The sequence below is a fragment of the Salvelinus sp. IW2-2015 genome, linkage group LG19 (assembly GCF_002910315.2).
Source record: "Salvelinus sp. IW2-2015 linkage group LG19, ASM291031v2, whole genome shotgun sequence".
NCBI lineage: Eukaryota > Metazoa > Chordata > Actinopteri > Salmoniformes > Salmonidae > Salvelinus > Salvelinus sp. IW2-2015.
The window spans coordinates 34129871-34154446 of record NC_036859.1 but is presented as its reverse complement, the minus strand read 5'-3'; the positions used below and the strand labels follow the sequence as shown (position 1 = coordinate 34154446).

At 41.4% G+C, this 24576-nt stretch overlaps 3 protein-coding genes across 5 annotated transcripts in view; 2 read left to right on the top strand and 1 right to left on the bottom strand.

Moving 5' to 3' along the window:
- The window catches only part of ro60 (Ro60, Y RNA binding protein), a 29574-nt gene extending 25707 nt beyond the window's left edge, over positions 1-3867 (top strand). For all 3 annotated transcript variants that reach the window (XM_070449009.1, XM_024010044.2, XM_024010046.2), the window contains one exon: positions 1821-3867. In XM_070449009.1, coding sequence (XP_070305110.1) covers positions 1821-1976 — 156 coding nt within the window. In that variant the 3' untranslated portion in view covers positions 1977-3867. The remainder of the gene's footprint in view (positions 1-1820) is intronic.
- Positions 3868-4166: 299 nt separating this feature from the next.
- Positions 4167-24576, top strand: part of cdc73 (cell division cycle 73, Paf1/RNA polymerase II complex component, homolog (S. cerevisiae)) — a 34652-nt gene continuing 14242 nt past the window's right edge. Inside the window, exons 1-10 of the mRNA XM_024009410.2 lie at positions 4167-4331; positions 5261-5366; positions 5565-5634; positions 5748-5810; positions 6066-6118; positions 6387-6475; positions 7172-7385; positions 11373-11471; positions 11876-11954; positions 12566-12630. Coding sequence (XP_023865178.1) covers positions 4201-4331; positions 5261-5366; positions 5565-5634; positions 5748-5810; positions 6066-6118; positions 6387-6475; positions 7172-7385; positions 11373-11471; positions 11876-11954; positions 12566-12630 — 969 coding nt within the window. The 5' untranslated portion in view covers positions 4167-4200. The remainder of the gene's footprint in view (positions 4332-5260; positions 5367-5564; positions 5635-5747; positions 5811-6065; positions 6119-6386; positions 6476-7171; positions 7386-11372; positions 11472-11875; positions 11955-12565; positions 12631-24576) is intronic.
- LOC111979117 (beta-1,3-galactosyltransferase 2) lies at positions 14139-18177 on the bottom strand. Its single transcript, XM_024009411.2, has 2 exons — positions 17902-18177; positions 14139-15846 (listed from the first exon to the last, which is right to left on the bottom strand). Exon 2 carries the CDS (start codon positions 15594-15596, stop codon positions 14388-14390), a length of 1209 nt encoding a protein of 402 aa, XP_023865179.1. The 5' UTR covers positions 15597-15846; positions 17902-18177; the 3' UTR covers positions 14139-14387.

The following is a 24576-nucleotide window of genomic DNA, read 5'->3' as shown; positions in this document are numbered from 1 at the left end:
TGCCTGCAATTGACAACAAGCTCAGTCGATGATGCTTGATACACACCGCCCCAGACCATGACGGACCCTCCACCTCCAAATGACCAGCCTCGATGTAACGCTCATTCCTCGATGATAAATGCGAATCCACCATCACCCCTAGGTGAACAAAACGCGACTCGTCAGTGGAGAGCACTTTTTGCCCAGTCCTGTCTGCTCCAGCGACAGTGGGTTTGTGCCCATAGGCGATGTTGTTGCCGGTGATGTCTGGTGAGGAAATGCTGCCTTTTACAACATGCCTTCAAGCCCTCAGTCCCGCCTCTCAGCCTATTGCGGACAGTCCTGAGCACTGATGGAGGGATTGTGTGTTCCTGGTGTAACTCGGGCCGTTGTTGTTGCCATTCTGTCCGCGAGTGTGATGTTCGATGTACCGATCCTGTGCAGGTGTTACACCTGGGTCTGCCACTGCCGAGGACGATCAGCTGTCCGTCCTGTAGCGCCGTCTTAGGCGTTCACAGTACGTCATTGCAATTTATTGCCCTGGCCTTATCTGCAGTCCTCATGCCTCCTTGCAGCATGCCTAAACGCACGTTCACGCAGATGAGCCAGAACCCTGGGCATCTTTCTTTTGATGTTTTTCAGAGTCAGTAAAAGGCCTTCTTTAGTGTCCTAAGTTTTCATAACTGTGACCTTAATTGCCTACCGTCTGTAAGCTGTTTGTTGTCTTAATGACAGTTCCACAGGTGCATGTTCATTAATTTGTTTATGGTTCATTGAACCAAGCATGGAAACAGGTTTAAACCCTTACAATGAAGAATCTGTGAAGTTATTTTGATTGCGAATTATCTTCTCTTGAAAGAGACCAGCCGGTTTCACTCCAGAAACACCACCCAGGGATCCCGTTAATTTTTTTGGCCGTGTCGTGTGTGCCCATGTGTATTACTCACGGATTGCCCGTGTGGCCTGATTTGCTGTGTGCTGTGTGTGTGGGCTCCCCCTGCTGTGTGCTGATGTGTGAACCTGTGACTCTCGATGTCTCCTCACTCTGTGTGTGTGCTGTGTGTGTGTGCTGTGCTCGCTGCTGTGTGTGTGGTGTGTGTGCTTTACTCACGTCTCAGTGTCCTCCCAATGTGTGTGTGTCTTGTGTGTGTGTATATATATATATGACACTTAGATTGCACACAGGTGGACTTTAACTAATTATGTGACTTCTGAAGGTAATTGGTTGCACCAGATCTTATTTAGGATCTTCATAGCAAAGGGGCCGATACATATGCACGCACCACTTTTCCGTTTTTTATTTTTTATAATTTTTTATAAAAAGATTAACTTCACAAATTTGGACTACTTTGTGTATGTCCTTTACATGAAATCCAAATAAAAATAAATTTAAATGACAAAATAGGAAAAACGCAAGGGGGTGAATACTTTTGCAAGGCACTGTATATGCAGGTGTGAATTTACCACATGTGTTTCTTCAACTTGATTGGAGTCCATCTCAAGGATGATCAGTGGAAACTGGATGCACCTGAGCTCAATTTTTAGTCTCATAGCAAAGTGTCTGAATACTTACGTAAACAAGGTGTTTTTTGTTGTTGTTTTTTGTWATACATTTCTAAATCTGTTTTTGCTTTGTCATTATGGGGTGTCGTGTAGATTGAGGAAAACATTTCATTTAATCAATTTTAGTATAAGTCTGTAACGTATCAAAATGTGGGAAAAGTCAAGGGGTCTGAATACTTTCCAAAGGCACTGTGTGTGTGTATATATAATGGTGTGAATAGACAGTATGCAAAGTATATGAATATAAAAGAGTCTCGATTGTGTTTTGGTTTTGCTAGAAAATGGGTATCTTCTCCAAACTTATGGTGTGTGGGTTGACCTCCAACGGCCTATCCATCGCTGACCCCGCCGAGGACAGGGGCATGSTGGACCTCTGCGGCTTTGACCTGGGAGCCATAGAGGTCATCCGTAACYTAGCCCTGGACCTGATCTGAGAACAGATTCTGGACAGTGCAAAGACGAGAAAGAAGAATATGGAGAGAATTGGTGGAAATACCTTGAAATGGATGTGGCTTGAAACGACGCAGAGAGCGGATAAAAAAAAAAAAAATTGATATTTACAATAACGATTTCTTCAATTTATCATAAATATCATAACCTCAAAAAAATTATAAGATCTCCCTATTGGTCATGTTGAGAGGTTAGCATGTCTTGGGGGTAATGATGCATAATGTGCTTTCATTTCTAAAYGGTAAAAAGATGAAAATACTCTCAAATAAAAAGTGACATCTGTACTTTTTGGGCTCCCGAGTGGCACAGCGGTCTAAGGCACTGCCTCTCCATGCTAGAGGTGTCACTACAGACCCTGGTTAGATTCCAGGCTGTATCACAACCGGCCGTGATTGGGAGTCCCATAGGGCGGTGCACAACTGTCCCAGCGTCATCTGGGTTAGAGTTTGACCGGGGTAGGYCGTCGTTGCAAATAAGAATTTGTTCTTAACTGACTTACCTAGTTAAATAAATCAAATAAATACTCACACCTCATATGTAACATTTGAGCTCAAATCCAAAATGCTGGAGTATAGAGCCAAATTCAAAGTTTTAGATTCACCATCCAAATAAATATGTAGGGGGGTTTATGTATGAAGGAATCCCTATATACATCTACCACTGGAGGATGGCTCAAAATAATGGTTGGAACACCATTTCACTTCAGTCATTACTACAAGCCTGTCCACCCCAATTAAGGTGCCACCAATCTCCTTTGATATGTTATAGCAAGTTTGATGTGAACATGGAGCCCTTTTTAATCTTGTCAATTTTCATCATTTAGCAAACTCACTTATCCTGTGTGGAGAAAATCAACAGATATTTCACTTAGTCTGTTCAGGGATTCGAACCAGTGACCTTTTGGTTACTATCCCAATGTGCTTAACCGCTAGGCAACCTGCCTCCCCTTGTCCCTTTTGTCTTCTTCAATTGGTCTAATCACTATATAGAAGACTAATCAACTTATTTTGTTTGATTGCAGTATATATTTTTTGGTTTTTTATTAGGTCAAACTCATAATAGAATAGACTTGGTGCACTTAAACATGTAACATGCGAATCCATTTAGTTTATTTTGCTTTGTCACAAGTCAAAACAAGGAAGTMTTTGATGCCAAGAGATGAGAGAGTGACTGTCATCATTGTCACTGGCAGTTTTTGGCAAACCTGCAAAATTGGTTTATTCCCTGGGTCATGTTCATTAGGGCAGACGTTCGAAAAGGTTTAAAATCTTGTACAATGGAAAATTGAAAATTAACGTTTCTTATTGGACATTTGCAGGAAGTCCTTCCCTGTTTCAATTGGTTTTCTATTTGGTGCCTAATGATCACGACCCTGGAATCTATTGATTTTATGCATTACCAATGGCTTTTTCTATTGCTATATCATGTTTTTGAAGGTCTAAACAAGGCCATTTAATAGTCTGAAGACTGAAGCTGCTAGACGCACATWAAAAGTATTCCAGTGTAGGAGGTTTATGATAAACAAGCACTAATGTTAGAATGTCAGTTACTAATGTTCCATAGAAACTCACTAGCTACTTTTCCAYTGTAATAGATCCCACTGAATGTATCTTTGTCATACTTGTGTAACACTSTAGATATTTAAAATGCAATGCTTTATAATTCTTCAAATATTGAATAAATAAAATGGGATAATACTAAAATGCGTTTACCTTTTAGCAGTCAATTCAATGGGAGAATGATGGCTGAAGCTAAAATAGCGGAAGTGGAAAGTATTAACTGTGGTTTATTGAATTGTTATTTTCTGTCTTCTGTCATTTCAGATCAACCCTAATTTAGACAAGACAACCTTAATAAAGTATTTCATGGACATTTCTTTACTATGTGTGTATTTACTTTACCAAATGTACCTTTTACAGAGAAGGCAAGCAAGTATTTTGTGGCTATAAAAGGGAATTCAAATTGTTTTGAGTCATAATGGCCATGAATKAATTATGATACATTTATGCATTTTATATATGGAGAACAGAGATAATAAAAAGTGAAATGTAATGCAATTTGTGTTCAGAATAGACCTATCCATTGACACGGAACACAAATACAACAGGAAATTGGGATCAGGCATTCTGTGAGACCACATTGGATTATGTTGATAGGTGACTGGGGGCCTTGCAATCACGCTCGCTAGTTACATGAAGACAAGTGAAGATGGCGGACGTGTTGAGTGTTCTTCGCCAATACAACATCCAGAAAAAAGAAATCGTCGCCAAAGGAGACGAAGTTATCTTTGGAGAGTTCTCTTGGCCCAAAAATGTCAAGACTAACTATGTCATTTGGGGGTATGTTAAATTAGCKTATAAATTGGTAAATTACTCGCTTCAGTCGGCCTGTTGTAGCTAGGCTAGCTAGTAACGTTAATAGCTAATGTTAGCGAGATAAGGTTGTTGATGCCAGAACTTTTCTTGCCGTGTTTAAAAGGTGCTAGCTACTATTTGCACCGAAAGATAGCACATGCARTTATCATTTATTGTTAGTTTGGGGGGTTTAACTAGCACGTTAGCTAACTATCTAACGTTAATTGCTTTGTGCAAAAGCAACTACCCAGGCAACGTTGTCATAAGCCAGCTGTCATGCTTGYAAACCCGCCGTAGTTAAGTTACAGTATTGCAACTAACGTTARCTATTATTGATTTCCTCGGGTGACCGTACCTGTCACCATGTTTTTACATTTCTAGCTTGCCAGCTAGACATTACTTTGATGTTTTGTGTCAGCTAAGTATTTCCTGGTTTTTGCAGAACAAGCAGTCGTTCAGGCCGTATGACATGAAATAGTTGGACAACCTCATTTTAACCCAACAAGTTGGACCATTTGGAAGTGTCATTGAAAAGCTGTGACATAGTCGTCACAGCTGGTCACTATTTGTGTGTAACGTCATTAAYAAAATACAGGATTTAAACTATTTATCTAAGCCTTCACTATTAATACATGCATTGTGACTAAATTCCAGATTAGTTCCACAAGAGGGCACCTGGATTTTACTGAAAGAACTGTAGACAATGGGCAAAACTACTGGTCAACGCTGACTAGTGTTGCAAAATTATTTTAACTTTCCCAACATTCCCTGGTTTTCAAAAAATCCTGGTCGAAGGATTCCCGATTTCATGTTTATTCCGTGAATCTTCTAACAAACATTTCTGGAAAACCTAGGAATTTTGGGAAAGTTATTTTTAATTTTGCAACGCTTAAGCTGAATGTAATGATTTTCAGAACTGGAAAGGAGGGTCAGCCCAAGGAGTACTATACTCTGGACTCCATTTTGTTCCTGCTCAACAATGTGCATCTCCCTCATCCATCCTACGTGCGAAGGGCTGCAGTAAGTAGACTTCATGTCCTCACTGCAAGTGAGAGTTGTATAGAGTTAGTTGAATACTGCTGCCATGTGTCRTGGATGTTCTGTCTTAAGTGTTGCCAGTGGTCTATTGATTGTCATTGCCAGAGGCGTTGTTGTGACCTTGGTAAATTGTGTTGTATTTCACTGTGATTTACATGGGTTTTCTGATCACCCCCTAAGACAGAAAACATTCCGGTTGTCAGAAGACCTGATAGAAAGGGCTTGCTRTCCTATCTCAATGGGGAAAGTTGTAAGTATAAATTGAAACCAAATCAGATTTAACACCGTGAAATTAATGCACACACGTTGATTCCATTGAAATTATTGTACTAAAGCAATTTCCATTTTGATTTCTCTTCACAGCTACTTCGACAAGTATCGACAGAAGTGCCCCCATAGAGATTGGTTTGCAAAGGCCAACGCAAGGTAGTTTTAGCATTTTGAATATGACAACTCTTCCATTGATTGAATGATTTAATCCMTGTATATTAGAAAATGTGTTCCCTTGAAACGGATATATCAACAGTCCATGCTGTAAGGCCTAATATACTATTCACCATTGGCCTGTGTTGCACATGTAATCAGCTTGGTGAGAGTCATTTTAGATATTGTGCAGATTATAATTGGAAAGGTATTGCATAATTTTGCACAAGTTGGCTAATTWATCCTTTATTGCATCAGTCAAACGAGCAGCAGATGAGGTGTCATCTGAAGCCAAAAAACCAAGGATTGAGGTATGTARTATCTTTGACCGGTGCCATTCAGACTCCTCAGCTCAGTTCTTTATAGAACGTTCTCCTCAGCTCTAAAGGAATTCTCTATAGGTATCCTGTTTAACAAGATGCCAGATAACTTGCCTGTTAAGACAATTYTATCCAAAGCAATTTACAGTACAGTGAATTCATACATTTTGAGAATATGATCCCTGCAGAAATTGAATACATGGTTGTCTTTTATCATAYGGAGCATTTTACCATTCKAACACATTCTGTTGTTATCTAGGATGAGGAACGAGTGCGACTGGACAAGGAGCGTCTGGCTGCTAGACTGGAGGGCCACAAAGAGGGCATAGTGCAAACTGACCAGATCAGGTATGAGGCGCCTACACCCTTCCATCATCCAGTTGCTTTTATTTTTATTTATTTTTATTTTTTATGGTTCAACAACACAATGCAACTGGCAGTATCAAGCTGAATTGCGAGTATAGATTTGTTAAAAATACCAAAACACAATAAACCAAAAATATAGGTCCTAAGCAATGGATGAAAGTACCTAGTAATGTTTATAATCTGCTGTTGCCTTGAGTAGAGCAGTCTTATGACTAGCGTTAGGATGGGTATGAAGGTACTGTCATTGAACGTCCGTAGTTACAAAATGTGGGCCTTTATCATGAAGCCATTCACCGTTGCTACACAGGTTTTAAGAAGCTAAGGTATCCCAATGAGAGCAGGCTGACATAAATACAAACCAGGAACCTTGCCTTATTCACTAAACACTTTATTATTTAAATTCGCTGCTCAATCAACCCCAAACATTAATTTCTACTTGAGGSAGCCTAGCTTTTTATTAGCTTTTTTTCTATTTTCTTTCTTCTCCCCACTAAATKATCATCTCAGGGGAGTGGGAAAGTGCAAAAATAACGAAAACATTTCCAAATCACACATGCATATAATATACACTTGTACGTGTGTAAAATAGGACAAATGTAAGCACCCATCTAATTATTCATGTGTTCTGTCATCTTAGCTGGTGAAATAAGGGCTAATAGAGATCACCTCTGCCCCCAGGTCACTGTCCGAGGCCATGTCCGTGGAGAAGATCGCCGCCATCAAAGCCAAGATTATGGCCAAGAAGCGCTCCACCATCAAGACAGACCTGGATGAGGATATCACACTGAAGCAGAGGAGCTTTGTGGAYGCCGAGGTGGACGTGACCAGGGACATAGTCAGCAGGGAGCGGGTGTGGAGGACCAGGACCACCATCCTACAGAGCACTGGAAAGGTCAGAGGTCAACCCCTAGACTAGAGTGTCTATGACTATGGGGTGCGAGGGTCATGCTGTCATTATCCCCCTGTGGATGCGTCACAATCAACCTCATCCGCCTATGTTGAACTTGAAAGGTGACACCGCTAGAGCAGTGTTTGTCAGACAATGAGACATCCCAAAAATGGGTATTTTCACAAAATCGTATGTAGCGTTGAAACGGTTTGTCCTACAAACTATTGAGCCCTCTGAGTCTCATGAACACGATGGTGTTTTGCTCTGTGATCTCAARTGTCAGGAGACTCGCCTGAAGTTGGTACAACCGATCTGCCAACTTCTGTCTATAGCGTCGGACCCGTTTGAGCTACACTCTAATATAACCCCTCTGTGCAATGGTGACTGTCTCACGAACATATACAATACCAGTCAATGTTTGGACACACCTACTCATTCAAGGGTTTTTCTTTATTTTTACTATTTTCTACATTGTAGAATAATAGTGAAGACATCAAAACTATGAAATAACACATTAAATCATGTAGTAACCAAAAGAATGTTAAACAAATCAAAATATATTTGAGATTCTTCAAACTAGCCACCCTTTGCCTTGATGACAGCTTTGCACACTCTTGGCWTTCTCTCAACCAGCTTCGAGGTAGTCACGATGGGAACCACACATGCGGCGATCATCCGTTCACCTACTCTGCGTCTCACAAAGACACRGGGTTTTTGTGGACTTATCAGACCAAAGGACAGATTTTCACCGGTCTAATGTCCATTGCTTGTGTTTCTTGGATCAAKCAWGTCTCTTCTTATTGGTGTCCTTTAGTAGTGGTTTCTTTGCAACAATTCGACCAAGAAGGCCTGATTCACGCAGTCTCCTCTGAATAGTTGATGTTGAGATGTCTGTTACTTGAACTCTAAAGCATTCATTTGGGCAGCAATCTGAGGTGCAGTTAATTGCCAATTTCTGAGGCTGGTAACTCCAATGAACTTATCCTCTGCAGCAGAAGTAACTCTAGGTCTTCCTTTCCTGTGGCGGTCCTCATGAGCCAGTTCCATCATAGCGCTTGATGGATTTTGCGACTGCACTTGAAGAAACTTTTTCAAATACTTTTTTTGTCTTAAAGTAATGATGGACTGTCGTTTCTCTTTGCTTATTTGAGCTGTTCTTGCCGTAATATGGACTTGCTCTTTTACCAAATAGGGCTATCTTCTGTATACCACCCCTACCTTGTCACAACTGATTGGCTCAAATGCATTAAGAAGGAAATAAATTCCACAAAAGGCACACCTGTTAATTGAAATGCTTTCCAGGTGACTACCCCATGAAGTTGGTTGAGACAATGCCAAGATTGCAAAGCTGTCAAGGCAAATTGTGGCTACGTTGAAGAATCTCTAATATATTTAGATTTGTTTAATACTTTTTTGCTTACTACATGATCCCATATGTGTTATTTCATAATTTTGATGTTTTCACTCTGATGCAAACTAGTCTCCTTTTGGCGAAATTCAACGTTTTTAATCCAAAATGGGTGACCTATTGATAAGTGTAGATCCAATGAGAAAAGTTTGGGTGGGGGCTTTGGATGTCTACTGGCTGTATGCGAACGAGTGATGGCATTTGGAGCAATACTGGCTGTATCCAAGGCTCAGCCAGTCGTTCACATAACAGAATGCAGCACGCGACTGAAGAGAGAAGAGACAACCAACTTGCTAGTTACATCATCAGCGTGCGCTCTGGAAAGACAGCGGGAGAGTGGAATGGCAGTTTGCCAGTTACAGCAGCGCGTCCCCTGAACGATAACGAAGAGGTAGCGTAAGTGAGAAGCCTGACCACGGAGACGGGGGCTAGAAGTTGATGAAGTGTACTTCATGAGCTGTAACCGAAAAACAAGTGGCATTTGGAAAGTTTGAGGTGAGGGAGAAACTAGTGGAACAAGTATTGTTAGCATTGTTTAGTATCTCGTTAGCCAGCCAGAGAGATGTTGAGCAACATCAGCCAACTTAACTGATGAAATATTTGAGTTTATSGTGTGAAAATKAGCTTGCTAATAAAGTCAGACAGCTAATGTTAGCTAGCTAACTTTACATCAGATGAGCTAACATTAGTATCCTGACCAATTCGTTATAGTTTTCACTGGTMTACGACTCCWTGYCGTWYMTMAWGTTATAATGCGTTAGTTGCTTACYGGACCCTGGGAATCTGWGTGAAATGTTAACTAGCTAACGAACTAACCACTATCTGTGAACTAATRTTTTCCCTCTACAGTATGTGGTTAATATTCAGAATGAGAGAATTAKGKGAAAATGAGGCGTTGCTTGTTAAACAAGTGGATTCAGGGATGAAGTGTAGCTGGAGCTGGGCCTGAGATGAAAGGAACACCACACACTTTCCCTTTTTCAATACAGTGGATTAAAATGGGTATTCCAGGTGTACTCTCTGCCTGAAAGAGACCCGTGGTTGGCATAATTGATATCATGCTCTGTTGGCATATTGTAGAACAGGCAGAAAGTGTACAATGTAATAATGTGCAGTGTAGCCCGAAGAGATTGCTTATTTTGTGTTTGAATTTGACAKTAACACTTGTGTGTGAGTGGGGGTGGGGGGGGGTTATTTAATGTTTTACTCAGTGAAAGTTATTTTTGCACACATGTAGCCTTGTGAACTTGATCAATGTCTAACATGGTGGCCACTATAATAGAGCAAAAATAGAATGCCTGTTTTTCATTCTATTTCTATTTTAAGATGTTTTCCCAAAGTGCAATAGTTAGATGTGTGTAGTCACAAGCATTCTATTATAAACATTCTATTATAAAGGCTGTCATGGTAACAAGCATTCTATTATAAAGGCTGTCATGGTAACTGCAATATTAGTGTGTTTTTTTTCTCAAGACTTGAGTGTCATTTGCAGTAAAGTCTAGGCAACAAATAACTTTGGATTGCTTTCTTTACATTTCTTTTTTAGCTGTGAGTTAGGTTCACATTAAACACTTTATTTTACACACAGAGACTGATCATGTAGAATCTACATTGTAGATCATATTTTGTTTAATTAGTTAACCTGCATTTCCCACTAGTGTCACCTTTTTGGTCCCTCACCACTTTGCATCCCTGTTCACTATTATTCTACAAGGTAAAACAAATAATATAGAAAAACCCTTGAATGAGTTGGTGTCAACTTTTGACTGGTACTGTACATGTCTGTTTTGCTCTGGGACACCCACAGGCCTCACAAGACTTGTCTGAAGGTCCCCCGGTACCAGTTGAAAAGATGTATGGAAGTATTTATAGACTGTTTTTAATGCAAAAAAATATGGTGTTAAATGCATGTTCAAACATTTTATTTAAAAAAATATATGCTATATAGAAGAGACTTCAGAACAAATTCCTTTTGACATTTTTGGGGGACTATCTGTTCCATGTAGTGACTCTGTTATTCAATGCATTTGTATGGGCTAATGGCAGTAAGGCCAAAAATACTTTTTCATATAATATTTTATTATATATATATCTTTATACTTCAAGGGGTCTTAAAATTCAATCAAATATGTAAATTATCCTTGGTATGACCTTAATACAATTCCATATAGCTTAGTAGAACCCCCCCCGGCTTAGGCTCTGATGGGTTAAGGTAATGAGATGGACATTATTAGGAGGAACCCGGCCATTATTAGGAGGAACCCGGCCACATGGGAAGAACACGCATGTATTCACTCCATGTAGACATTACCGTGTTCGGATCAGCTTCCCCAGTCCTAGCCTTGGAAGGGTGGCGGCAATGGTCCATATCCGTAGCTGATCAACAGTCTTTGGCTTATCTGTTTTCACACTTCAGTGTTCTTTTAATGCCTGCAGGTGGCAGCATCACCTCACCTTGGTTTGGTGGTGATATCTGCTGTTCTCTTATTAAACAGAACAGTAGATATCTCGCCTACCTTTTTTACACTGACGTCTACCTTTTTTTTTTTTACAATGTGCTGATAAATCTTATGCTCTTGCAGAACTTCTCCAAAAACATCTTTGCCATCCTGCAATCGGTGAAGGCCAGGGAGGAGGGACGCGCTCCTGAGCAGAGACCAGCACAGAACACCACTCAGGTGGTAAGGAACAGCCCATGTTTGATTTTGGATATAAACTGATGTAGATGTACCTTTTATAGTTTGATTTTGGATACACACTTTTGCATCCTAGGAATCCAGCCATGTGATTTCATTTTTTCCGTTGTGATGTAATTAATGCATAATTGAGACTGACTTCCATAACCAGTAAAGGCTCTTGCTGAGGAGTTCCATAAAAATAAATACCTCCCTGTTCTAATTTCTCCAAGAAATGGAGCTTGAAATTAACTGGGACTTTCTCCAGAAAAGGGTCAATGAGTATTTAACCCGTCGAAGCAGGGTTGAGCGTGGTATTACCACTGAACTCTTCGTTATAGTCGTCTCTCTTTGGATCGTTCATTGGAAATGACCTGTGTTTTATGTGTAACCTCTTATCTCCCCTCAAGGACCAGTCCATTAGCAACAAACAGCCTGTCCCAGCTGCTTATAACCGATACGATCAGGAGAGATTCAAAGGAAAAGAGGGTGAGTGGTAGAGCTGGGATGATAAACTGAAAATKATCACTTATCGCAGGCATTTGACTGATTATCGTTCATTATGATAAGTAGCCTATACTAGAGAAATGTGATGTTTTTAAATTAAGTTTGCTGCTATATTTGATTGTTAATGGGACAATTGATGGCTACAATCAAACTAGTTAGTAGTTTCAAGAGAAGTGTGGTGCACATGAATGTTATAAAATTGATTATCTATTTATTGTTATTGCATCAATGCATGCCATTTATCGTGATATGGATTTTTGCCCATATCCTCCCAGCTCTAGTGAGTGGGACCAGGGCACATATTGTTATGTGACGTGTGCTGCTTTGTAAATATGGCCATGAATAGTAACATTTGGTGTGTGTGTGTATTATTTTTAGCTGACCTGAATGAAAGTTTGTGTCTCTAGTCACGTACGCATGCGATGTATATGTTCGTAGATGGTGCTTTACTTTGTAACGTAAATATATATTTTAGTGTTATCCATTTCATTTCCTTACACAGTAATGAACAAATGAAGATGCACCAAAAAATGTTACCTATTTTTTTTAATGAAAAGTAAGATGCATTATTGATTAACTAATTGTGTCCTTAGAAACGGAGGGTTTCAAGATTGACACCATGGGAACATACCACGGCATGACCCTGAAGTCTGTGACGGTAAGCTCATCCTTTCGTCTTCTGCTACCCTAGGCATCTTGTAGTTTAACATATATTCAGGATGTTTAGTCCATGCAGGAATCGAACAACCCCATCGTTGAAGGGTGACCCTGAAGGAGGCACAGTGATGCCAAAACATTGGTGATTTACCCAATAAATTACTGGGAGTTTATATAGTGTGTGACTCTATTTTTATAGTTTATTTAGTCCGCACCTCTACATAACATTATTTTTATAAAAAAGAAAAAATGCCAGCCCAAAACATTTTTGGGGACATAATTACATAAAAATACAATTTAATAAATAAGGATGACCATGCTTTGTAATGTTTCTAAAACAATACATGAATTGTTAAGAAGTAATGTGGTATATTGCTCAATTTAATGCAAATGATCAGAGACCGGAGGTTACTGTGGTAATGGGGACACTCGACTCCTGTCGCGTGTTTCTGTGAGATTTGGGATCTGAGCAATGGATCTTCGCTTTGTTGAAGCAGCAGACTAGAACTAATGTTGAAAAACAACCAAGCTTGTAAACAAAACAATGTAAATAGCGAAGAAACACAAGGACAAAGTCTCACTTTGTAGACTTTTGAGTAAATACCTGTTCGCAGCACCTCCAAAAATGATTCTCAGTACTTCACTGTGAGCTCAGCTCCCCTGCCAGGCAGTGTTGCTGTGTGAGGTGTAGTATTATCTATTAGTAGCTATGAAACAAAAGAGCAGAAATACTTAAACACATACTGCAGAGTATTTTTCTAACTTGCACATGTGCTTATACTTGACTTTTGACTTGTTATTCGCATATGTAATGCTCGCACTGTAGAGCCCTGCAAATTGACCACCTGCTAATGTGGCTGGTGAAATACATTCTTACCCTTCCAATACCTCAATCTACTCGCATTTGACAGGTGATAATTTTATGCTCTGTGTACCACCCASATCTGTTTCCTCTCTCAACCACATGCTCTACTCTTGCACATATCATATCTTTCATTCTTCCTGCATGTCAACTGCTACTTGTGAAATGATTCAATGTTCCTTTTGTTTTTTGATACCACTAGAAGTGGTTTTACCACTGCTCAAGTATGCCCAAAGATCTTTTGGGGGAGTAATTTAAGTACCCTTGAAGGCTCTTTGAAACCCGACATAAAAAAAAAAGGGGGGGAGGCATTATTTAAACCCAAGTTGAACAAAATGTATACCAGACCGTGACAGTCCACCAATACAGTCTAAGATTTATCAGTATCTATTACRTTTACATTTAAGTCATTTAGCAGACGCTCTTATCCAGAGCGACTTACAAATTGGTGCATTCACCTTATGATATCCAGTGGAACAACCACTTTACAATAGTGCATCTAACATCCCCTGTTCAAATATAATGGGCCCTTCTCGCAAACACAGCGATGGAGCATAATTTTCACACGTAGTTCTATGTACTTTGTGTGGCTTAAATGTTGGAACGGCCTGTATATGACGCTCCATCGCGCTGTTTGTGTAGCGGCTTTAATTCAGGTCTTCCTCTCTATACCGACGCATACATTTATTTTCAATTAATATATTAAACAAAAAAATATGAACTGGAGTGCCATTAAAAAACAAAAAAGACTGTCCTCAACCAATAGTTTGTCCAAAAACGTGCTTTAATCGGTTACATCTTGCCAGTGACTCCTGCACAGGCCATGATCTAACATCACCCTTGATCCTCTCACCAAATAGGCTGTACCCATGCAGTCTCTGGTGAAACCTGCCCATCTAGTCGTTGGATGCGTTGATGCAGGCGTTGTGCTTGTTGCGCTGCAGGTGGTGCCAGTACTTGAGCAGTTCGTTGGGGTGAAACTGGTGGGAGGTGATAAGGTGGCTGTACTTGCAGCTGGAGTAGGACACTCGCCAGTGGTTGAACAGGAACTCATTGGGTGGCGGTGTGGGTTCGATCCGTAGCTTGGCCAGGCAGATGCCCATGTAGACGTCCTCCAGATGCAGCCTGCGAATGCCTAGAGAAGCCCTGTAGATCTTCCCCGCCAGGTCCCCCGAGAACACGTAGCCAGTTCCTGAGCAGAAGGTGGGGTACCTCTCGCTTGGATACAGCTCAGGGGACATGTACCACTTGCTGTTCTTATTCCTGTTGGGCGCATAGCCCTTCATCAGGTAGCCTGTGAAATAGTCACGTTTGGGCTGATTTTTGGGCCGGAGCAGCTTGTGGACGAGATACTCGGTGTTGACAAACATGTCACTGTCTGTCTTCATGACGTAATTGGCGCCCGGGCAGTGCGCGGCCACCCAGTGCATGCCCATCAGGGTTTTGATGGTCAGGTTGTTGTACGTGTCCATGAAGTCCTGCTGGATGATGTCATGGTGCCTCCTGCTCTCTGCCTCCAGGCTGCTCTGCTGCAGGCGGCCCACCTCACCCTTCTTCACGCCCAGCAAGAAGAGCCGGACAAGGCCTGGGACCACACTCTCATTTCCCCATGTTTGCCGGATGGCCTCCCTGGCCTCCACCTGCTGGGCCTCCGTGGCTATCAGCAGCACCAGTAAGGGTTCTGGGTCGCCCTCCCGGCACTTGTTGTGCTCGTTGATGATGTAAGGGTAGGGTTCCGATGTCAGCAGGCCCCCTAGCCCGACCTCTCCGCTCAAGCTAGCATTAGTCGCCAGCGAGCTCTCCAGTCCCGTAACCTGCTGCGGAGAGGAGTCCCCCTGAGGGGAACTGAGGTTGGCATTCATTTTCGGAGGTGCAGGGGGAACCGGTGCATTCCTCCATTGAATCTGTGAGGAGCTGTGATTTCCTTTGTCTATGGCGTGTAGTCCTCCCTCAGTGTAAGCCACTGGGTTCTCCCTCCGCAATGTTGGGCCCTTGATGCCCGGCAGCCAGTCCTGATGACGCAAGATGACCAGGACCACCAGCAAGGAGAGGAGAGACAGGAGCCTGGCGACGTGAGTGCAGCAGTAGCGCCGCCTCCACTGCATGGTGGCTGTGTGCACCACCTCACTTGGACAGCGGCGACACCCGGTCAGGTGCTTGTCGTGTGCGAACAAACCTTTATTGCCGATGACAGGGTGACGTGTCGGGAGTTCCTAAGGGAACTACACCTGGGGTGGTGCATGCTGTACTTCCATTCAAGTCACTTTAAATTGCTGGTCAGATGTCAGTCCTGCCTGTATGTTTCAACCAGCTTCATGCTCTGAGACGAAGTGCAGTCTTCAACAGAGGCTTTATCTAGGAGAAAAACAAGTTATTTATATATATATATATATATATATATATATATATATATATGAGGTAGATCAGCTTTAATATTGCAGATTGTAGCTTCCATCAATGTAATTGTCTGCATTTCCAATCCCCCATATATTTTTCTGGTAAATATATATTTTTTTATACATGCACTACTGTTCAAAAGTTTGGAGTCAGTTAGAAATGTCCTTGTTTTTGAAAGAAAAGCACTTTTTGTCCACTTTTAAAATAACATCAAATTGATCAGAAATACAGTGTAGACGTTAATGCTGTAAATTACTATTGTAGCTGGAAACAGCTGATTTTTAATGGAATATCTACAGTTGAAGTCGGAAGTTTACATACACTTAGATTGGAGTCATTAACTCGTTTTTCAACCACTCCACAAATTTCTTGTTAACAAACTATAGTTTTGGCAAGTTGGTTAGGACATCTACTTTGTGCATAACACAAGTAATTTTTCCAACAATTGTTTAGACAGATTATTTCACTTATAATTCACTGTATCACAATTCCAGTGGGTCAGAAGTTTACATACACTAAGTTGACTGTGCCTTTAAACAGCGTGGAAAATTCCAGAAAAGAATGTCATGGCTTTTTTTTGAACGGTAGTGTACGTACGTACCTACATACATTTTAAAATATATATATTTTCCTTTTATAATTTCCCGCAAACACGACAAACAATAACACTTATGCTTCTACTTCCAGCTTATACATACTTTATACATTTTACATACAACATTTTACTACAGTTATATTTTGTTTTTAGACCTGGCCATCCTCTATTTCTGATGTCCATCCAGTTTGATTTCTATTTGCTGTATAATTGTAACTGATTGTTAACACCCAAGCTGAAACCATCAAACACTTGGTGTGGGGTGACCTGAGCGATTTGTATTGGTGTCTCGACCATAACACTTAATCTACTAATTAATTATTAATTGTGAGAAGTGTAATCAGCTCTTCAAAGCTTATGAGCCCTGTTTTAGCATGTCATTTTAGAGATTAGACTGGCTAATGAGTCTCACCAACAGCTCTCTCAGAAAGCAGGGAACTGTCATTCATACTGTGTAAAACTGGCAAAGTGTCAAACGGGCTGGTCTTTGGTCTGACAGAGTTGGAGATCCAGTACAGTTGTTTTTACACCTATGCTGCGGTTGAATTGTGTATCGTATGAAACTCTACACTGCGACTGATTTTGTCACTTACTGACGAGTTAGCATCAATTGTTTTTCGTGATGAAGATAAGAGCAGTTGGGAGACGGCTACGTGTTTATCATTCTGAGCAGATCTCTGGTCAGGTCAGAGATGACTAACGAGGTTCGTGTAGGAACTCATCTGTCAATTGTCAACAGTCAACGACTATTCCTTTAGAGAGAGACTATTCTGATCTGCTGTATACCACGTACACTGGAGGCATTGATAAAGCTGCTTGGGAAAAGTACTTGTTTGGAGATGAGGACAAAAGGACTCAGTTTGATATTGCAGTGTTATTTGTGTATCTCCTTGTGAAGCATCTTTTTTTTTTTTTAAGGTGAACACCTATAGGTGGGTGGACTAGATGGTGAGCTTCTCTGACAATTGGAGGAATTCATACTGAGATGGGAAGTGGTCACATTTGGCACAACAACTCAAGCTGACTGACATTTTTAGGAAAACTTTGCTCCGGCATTAAGTAGGTTTGGTTTAGATTGCTGTAAAAGCAATGCTCCATTTGCCCTTTTTGTGCCAGTAGACCCCAGGAGTGGTGTGGGTTCTCTCGCATTCGACTGGATTACATGCTGCCCTCTTAAGACCCCCCCCCCCAGACAAAGTGTTGTTTTGTGCGTGCGCTGAAAAGCCCAATGTTAAGCCCTCATGGAAACATCCTCAGGAACACAAAGAAACACTTACACACCAATATGTTCTAGACAAAAACAAGCCAGAAACTGTATTTGGCAGTTTTTACGACAACTATGTTGTTGAAGAGTGACGTGTGAGTATTTGTCAGCTGTGTTTGTGCTGGAATTGAGCATGTCGGACTAGAAGACATACCTGTTCCCAGTGCAAGTCGTTTCGGAGGAGGACGGAGGGATTGTTTTGCACATCTCTCAGGGTGAAACAACCTCCCCATGCCTCTGCCCAGTGCTGCCCCTAGATTGAAAGGTTTATCTATATCCTCTTCTCCCTTCCCACAACACACCTTGGCTCTCATCACCGTCGCACAGTTACACTTATATCGCTGCTCTTCTCCCACTGGGTGGTTGGCCCAATCACGCGGCCACTGCTTCTATGGATCCGGTCCTCAGGTTTGGACGCCGTCGTTCCTCTGCAATGTTTTCTCAGTTATTCCTCTTACTGCAAACATGCCCATACGCAGAACCGTCCCTCCGTTGGTTTCAGTTCAATATTACTCACATGGGAACACTGTGTGTTTGGAGCACCAGCAATGCACTCTCGGGTTCAGTGTTGCCGTAGAGATGAGATCCAGCAGATCACCGGTACCGCTGCTGAGCTTGGCAAAGTTGTCCCGTACTCTGCACTCCACTCCAGTCGCTCCCTTGCGACGTTGCTAGGCAGAATGCGGGATGAATGTATACCTGCCTGTTCTTTTCTCTGTACGTCTCTGGTTCTCTCAGGCACTCTGCATCTGTCTCACTGCTCTAATCTTTTCTGCCCTCGCGCTTCCTCTTTCCTTCTCTCTCTCTGGGGGGTGATACTGAGGGGGCAGGGCTATTTTCTCTGTACGGTCTGATAGACAGCTGCAGGCTTTGTGATTAGTATGCTCCACGTCTCACACACTACCCATGGCTCTAAAAGAGGGGGAGGGTTTCTGAACTATTAATTCCTACTCCCCCAATGGAGGGTGAAAGAATTTGAGGGGAGGGTTGCAGTGCTCCTCTCCCAAGGCATGTTGTCTTATGTTTCTATGTAGTGTTGTGGTGTGTCTCGTCGTAAATGTGTTCTTAACTGACTTGCCTAGTTAAATAAAATGTAGCCAATCTCTCAATAGTTGATCTTCTCCAGAGCATTTGTAGGGACTCCAAACCTTACGCTAAATGCCTTTTTTCCACCCTTTACCAGAGTGACAATTGTAACTAGCGTGTTCTCGCTGGAACACAACAAAATGCTATTTCACCCTGCCACCCTGGCTTTATCTCTCAATTCTTTCCCCTTCAGGTTTCTGTGTCCGAGAGGGATGTGAGAAGCTTCTAGTGGGGGTGGAATATGGCGGGTCCGGTTGTGGTGTTTTCAGGCTAAAATAGCAGCCCACACACACACACATGTCAGATCGAACAGATCCAGCTCGTAGAAGCCCAGCAGCAGATTATAATTTAGAATGGAGAATTTATGGTTTTATGCAACAGATGTTAGTGCATCGATTCTTTCCTCTGTTCAAACTGAATCGTTTCAAATTTAAAGGTATTGGAGCCCATGTATCTAGATGGGTAATTCAATCATCTTGAAAGGGAAAGCTGCACATCCCTAATGAATGTTAGAGACCATGAGTTGGATGGAACTTACCTTCTTTCTGCCAGTATGTCGAGTTGGATCTTGTACCCATAGGAGCAAAGCAGGAAGTCTGTCCATTGTTTTTAGTTGATTTAAACTAAACTAACATTACAAATGTTTTTATTTCATTGCATGAGCCTTATTTGTTATCATTTGAATGAACAATATGTTACCATGGAAATTATTGCGTCACAATACCAGCCATTGTTTGGAGAAGTGTATAGCTGCAGCCCAATATGGCAAACAGGATGGGTGTGTAGTGCTGTTTCCCTTTCGTTTATTACCTCAGTCAGACTGACTCAACTACCGTACATTGCACTACTGTGTTAGGCCAGACAATTGATTCACTGTTTGAATGATTCCCCCCCCCCCCAGAAAAGTGAAGCGAGCGAGCAAAATTATGTGTATGTACAGTTAGTCGTAAGTTTACATACACTTAGGTTGTAGTCATTAGAACTTGTTTTTCAACCACTCCTCAAGTTTATTGTTAAAACCTCTTCGGGCTAGGGGGCACTATTTTCACATCCGGATGAAAAGTGTGCCCAAAGTAAACTGCCTGTTACTCAGGCCCAGAAGCTAAAGTGTGGATATAATTGGTAGATTTGGATAGAAAACACTCAAGTTTCTAAAACTGTTAAAATAATGTCTGAGTATAACAGAACTTATTTGGCATGCGAAACCCTGAGGACAAACCATCCAGGGGGAAAAAATGGAGGTCACTGTTTTCAATTTGCTTTCTATGGGAACCAATATTTGAGGCACCTGGTTGCAGTTCCTATGGCTTCCACTAGATGTCAACAGTCTTTAGAAATAGTTTGATGTTTTTCTTTTGAGAAATGAAGTAGGGCTGTTCATTGTGAGTGTCAAGCCAAGTGGACTCTATTGTTTGTTGCGCACGACCTGGAGCTTRTTGATTTTATCCGCTATTGAACACAGTATATTCCATCTTAAATTTGGTCGATTATTTACATTTTAGGATACCCAAGGTTGGGTTAGGAAAGTTGTTTGAAATCTTTGGATTTCAAACAACTTATTATATTAGATAATTTGTAGTCATGTTGGGTGAGTTGGAACCGGTGTTTTTCTGAATCAAACACGCCAAATAAATGCACATTTTGGGGATATAAAGAAGGAATTTATCGAACAAAATTACCWTTTGTGATGTTTCTGGGACATTTTGGAGTGCCAACAGAAGATCTTCAAAGGTAAGGCATGAATTATATCGTTATTTCTGACTTTCGTGTCACACCTCCCTGGTTGAAATATGTTTGTCATGCATTTGTATGCTGGGGCGCTGTCCTCAGATAATCGCATGGTTTGCTTTTGCCGTAAAGCCTTTACGAAATCTGACACGTCGGTTATTTTGATGTATTGCACATGTGATTTTATGAAAGTTAAATATTTATAATTTAATTTGAATTTCGCGCTCTGCAATTTCACCGGATGTTGTCGTTGTTCCGCTASCGGAACGTCTAGCCGTAGCAAGTTAACAAACTAGTTTTGGCAAGTCGGTTAGGACATCTACTTTGCATGACAAGTCATTTTCCCAATAATTGTTGAGACAGATTATTTCACTTATAATTCACTGTATCACAATTCCAGTGGGTCAGAAGTTTACATACACTAAGTTGACTGTGCCTTTTAAACAGCTTGGAAAATTCCAGAAAAGGATGTCATGGCTTTAGAAGCTTCTGATAGGCTAATTGACATCAGTTGAGTCAATAGGTGTACCTGTGGATGTATTTCAAGGCCTACCTTCAAACTCTGTGCCTCTTTGCTTGACATCATGGGAAAATCAAAAGAAATCAGCCAAGACCTCAGAACTAATTGTAGACCTCCACAAGTCTGGTTCATCCTTGGGAGCAATTTCCAAACGCCTGAAGGTACAACGTACATCTGTACAAACAATAGTATGCCAGTATAAACACCATGGGACCATGCAGCCGTCATACCGCTCAGGAAGGAGACGCGTTCTGTCTCCTAGAGATGAACGCACTGTGGTGCGAAAAGTGCATCTCAATCCCAGAACAACAGCAAAGGACCTTGTAAAGATGCTGGAGAAAACGGGTACAAAAGTATCTATATCCACAGTAAAACGAGTCCTATATCGACACAACCTGAAAGGCTACTCGGCAAGGAAGAAGGCACAGCTCCAAAACCACCATTAAAAAAAGCCCGACTACGGTTTGCAACTGAAAATGGGTACAAAGATCATACTTTTTGGAGAAATATCCTCTGGTCTGATGAAACAAAAATGGAACTGTTTGGCCATAATGACCATCTGTTTGGAGGAAAAGGGGTTATGCTAGCAAGCTGAAGAACACCACCCCAACCATGAAGCACGGGAGTGGCAGCATCATGTTGTCGGGGTGCTTTGCTGCAGGAGGGACTGGTGCACTTCACAAAATGGATGGCATCACGAGGGGGGAAAATTGTGGATATATTGAAGCAACATCTCAATCAGTCGGGAAGTTAAAGCTTGGTCGCAAATGGGTCTTCCAAATGGAAAATGACCCCAAGCATACTTCCAAAGTTGTGGCAAAATGGCTTAAGGACCACACAGTGAAGGTATTGGAGTGGCCCTGACCTCAATCCTATAGAAAATTTGTTGGCAGAACTGAAAAAGAGTGCGAGCAAGGAGGCCTACAAACCTGAGATGTATATAAACTTCAACTGTATGTGTGTGTCTATATATGAACATAAAGTGGATAAGGAATAACAGTACTTTACTACATTGTCCTATGTGCTTGTGCAGGCTCTAAGACCTAATGTGAGCTTCAAGAGTTATATTATTCCATGAGAAAAGCTACACTTTTTTTCTAAAAGAATGCTGATGTCAGTGTTATAACAATGAGAAGGGAAACACAATGGAAAGTGTAACTTGTGACAGTTTCGTTATTCCTGATTTTTACTTCTTTTTTTTGTGTGCAATCCAATCTCGTGATTTTGATGTGTAGGGTAATAGAGAACACTATAATAAAATAATACAAATCTAATTCAAGAATGATTGACAAATAATTGTAATCAATTAAAATGTTGATGCATATTGAGTTCATTACCTGAATACATCTCTATAGCCGTTAACAAAATATTCTTACAAATATGATTAGGCCTCTCATAGACTAGGCCTTGTAGAAAGAGGGTCAATCAAGTTAGGTCTGCCAAATTATTGGAGCATTGGGAAAAAATACATAAATTCAGCCAGAGTATAGCCAATCATCAAAATAAAATATATTTTTAAATAACATGCACAATTAGAGGCATCACTCTATATGGAGCAAGCGTGACTAAATTCGAGCCCAGTAATTTTGCTCACCGCGGCCTCTAATTTGTCTCGTCTGGCTGCCACATAAACCCCCCCCCCCACCTTGGAGACATGCGATCACATCATTGTGGAGCTGCTGATCTACACGAGGTGTGTGCATGCCACTGGCGATGTATTTTCCTCGACATGCCAGCTGTTCTTGCCGGCTTATCTTCACCTCATGCGTTCCGTCTTGGYGTTATCGGTTGGTCTACTATTACTGGTAGTAATGGAAAAATGTAAGTTATGAGTCGCAAATCACCATACAGCTGACACACTTCAATTTCATCAATCATTTTGACTTCAGTTTGGTTGTCCAAAATACTATCCGCTTGCACTGTGTCTTTGCTGATGAATGCCTTGCTCTCTGGCCAGGCAATTGTTTCAATGGTGTTGCGTCTATTAATCGCTTCTAATAGATCTGAAAATGATGCATTAAACATGAATTTAACCAACTGTGTTTTATGAGTGACGTCCCACGTTTAACTTGTACACACACAGTAGGAATTTGCACTGGCTTCAGCCATGACGACATGGGCGAGAAATGAAACATCTGCACGTCGCCTGCAGGTGTGAACATGTGTGTTTCACTGTCCAAGCCGAGGCCGGAACATTTGTTTGGTCTCTTGCGCATCAACTTGGGGAAAGCCTCAAGGGTGAGCGGACAGTGCATTATAAACAAAGCTCTGCATATATTGCCACCGCATATATATATATATATGTGTGGATTTAAGGCGGGGCATCCGTTAAACCGTAATTCGACTTTGTCCGGCCTTAGTTTTACACAAATAATTGGGTGTACTGTTGCCACTTACTGAGACTGACTATTGGCTACTAGGTAGCTACTTCCCACGCAGTTGCTGGACAGTAAGTGCTTGTCAAGCGGGAGCGAAGGGCACTGTGTCCTCCCCATTGACTAGTAGACTGTAYGTATCAAGGTAACATCTAGATGGTTATCAATATTATTTGTTTAGGCTGCTGTCCTACTTTAAATAAAATCATATGAGGGAGGGGTGGGAAATTGCCACGTTAGCTACCGCCAGCAACACGACCTTGATACCCAATAGGAAGCAGGACGGAAGTGTGGTGGAAATTCTACCTTTTTACCTAATAATGAAGGTATTAATCAAGGTATTACTTTTAATTAAAAAATGTATTATTATGAGGCTGGTCATATTTCACGCAGGTGAAATGGAGTGAGAGCCTGCTGTACAAAGAGTACAGGATCATTTATATAGTCAAGCTACCCCATGCAAGAATCTGCAAGACACGTGGCCCTATGTATGTTTGTGTAAGGGGAAAAAAGGTTGAGAAACTTCATACTTCCTCTATCAGTAGCTCAACGGTTCCCCCAAGTTGGTCAAACTAGTGCTTTTGATTGTCGGCCCAGATGTATTGGTCTACTAGTTACACAGGATGAACCTTTTTCCCAGAAACGGGCTCCGAACAGAACAACAGCTTTATCACTGTTTTGCAGGATATAACCTTTACTCTGTCTCCAGTTATCTTAAGAGGGACCGGTCAGTTTCTGTCTTGGCTAAGCTCTCAGACATCATGGGGTATTTCTACACACACACACAGAACAGTTAGAACAGGCCTCTGTTAATGCGCACACACACTTTTCTATCTTTTAGTTTATTTAACAAACTTAAGCCCAATGCCTATGCTTAAAGATGGATATTTTAGTACAAAAGCATTAGTAAGGTTTAATAAAAAATGCCCCCACAGCAGGACGGTGCACTGGTCGCCGACTTATCGACTCGTCGTGCAGCCCAATCAGCCACACAAAGGTCTTGAGTGGCAGCAAATCTGCACAATTAGCTGATTGGCTTTCCATACACCCACTCCTTTCGACTCGCCCATACTCTGTGCTCCATATTGGGCTGCACCTACCCATACTTGATTTAGTGTAT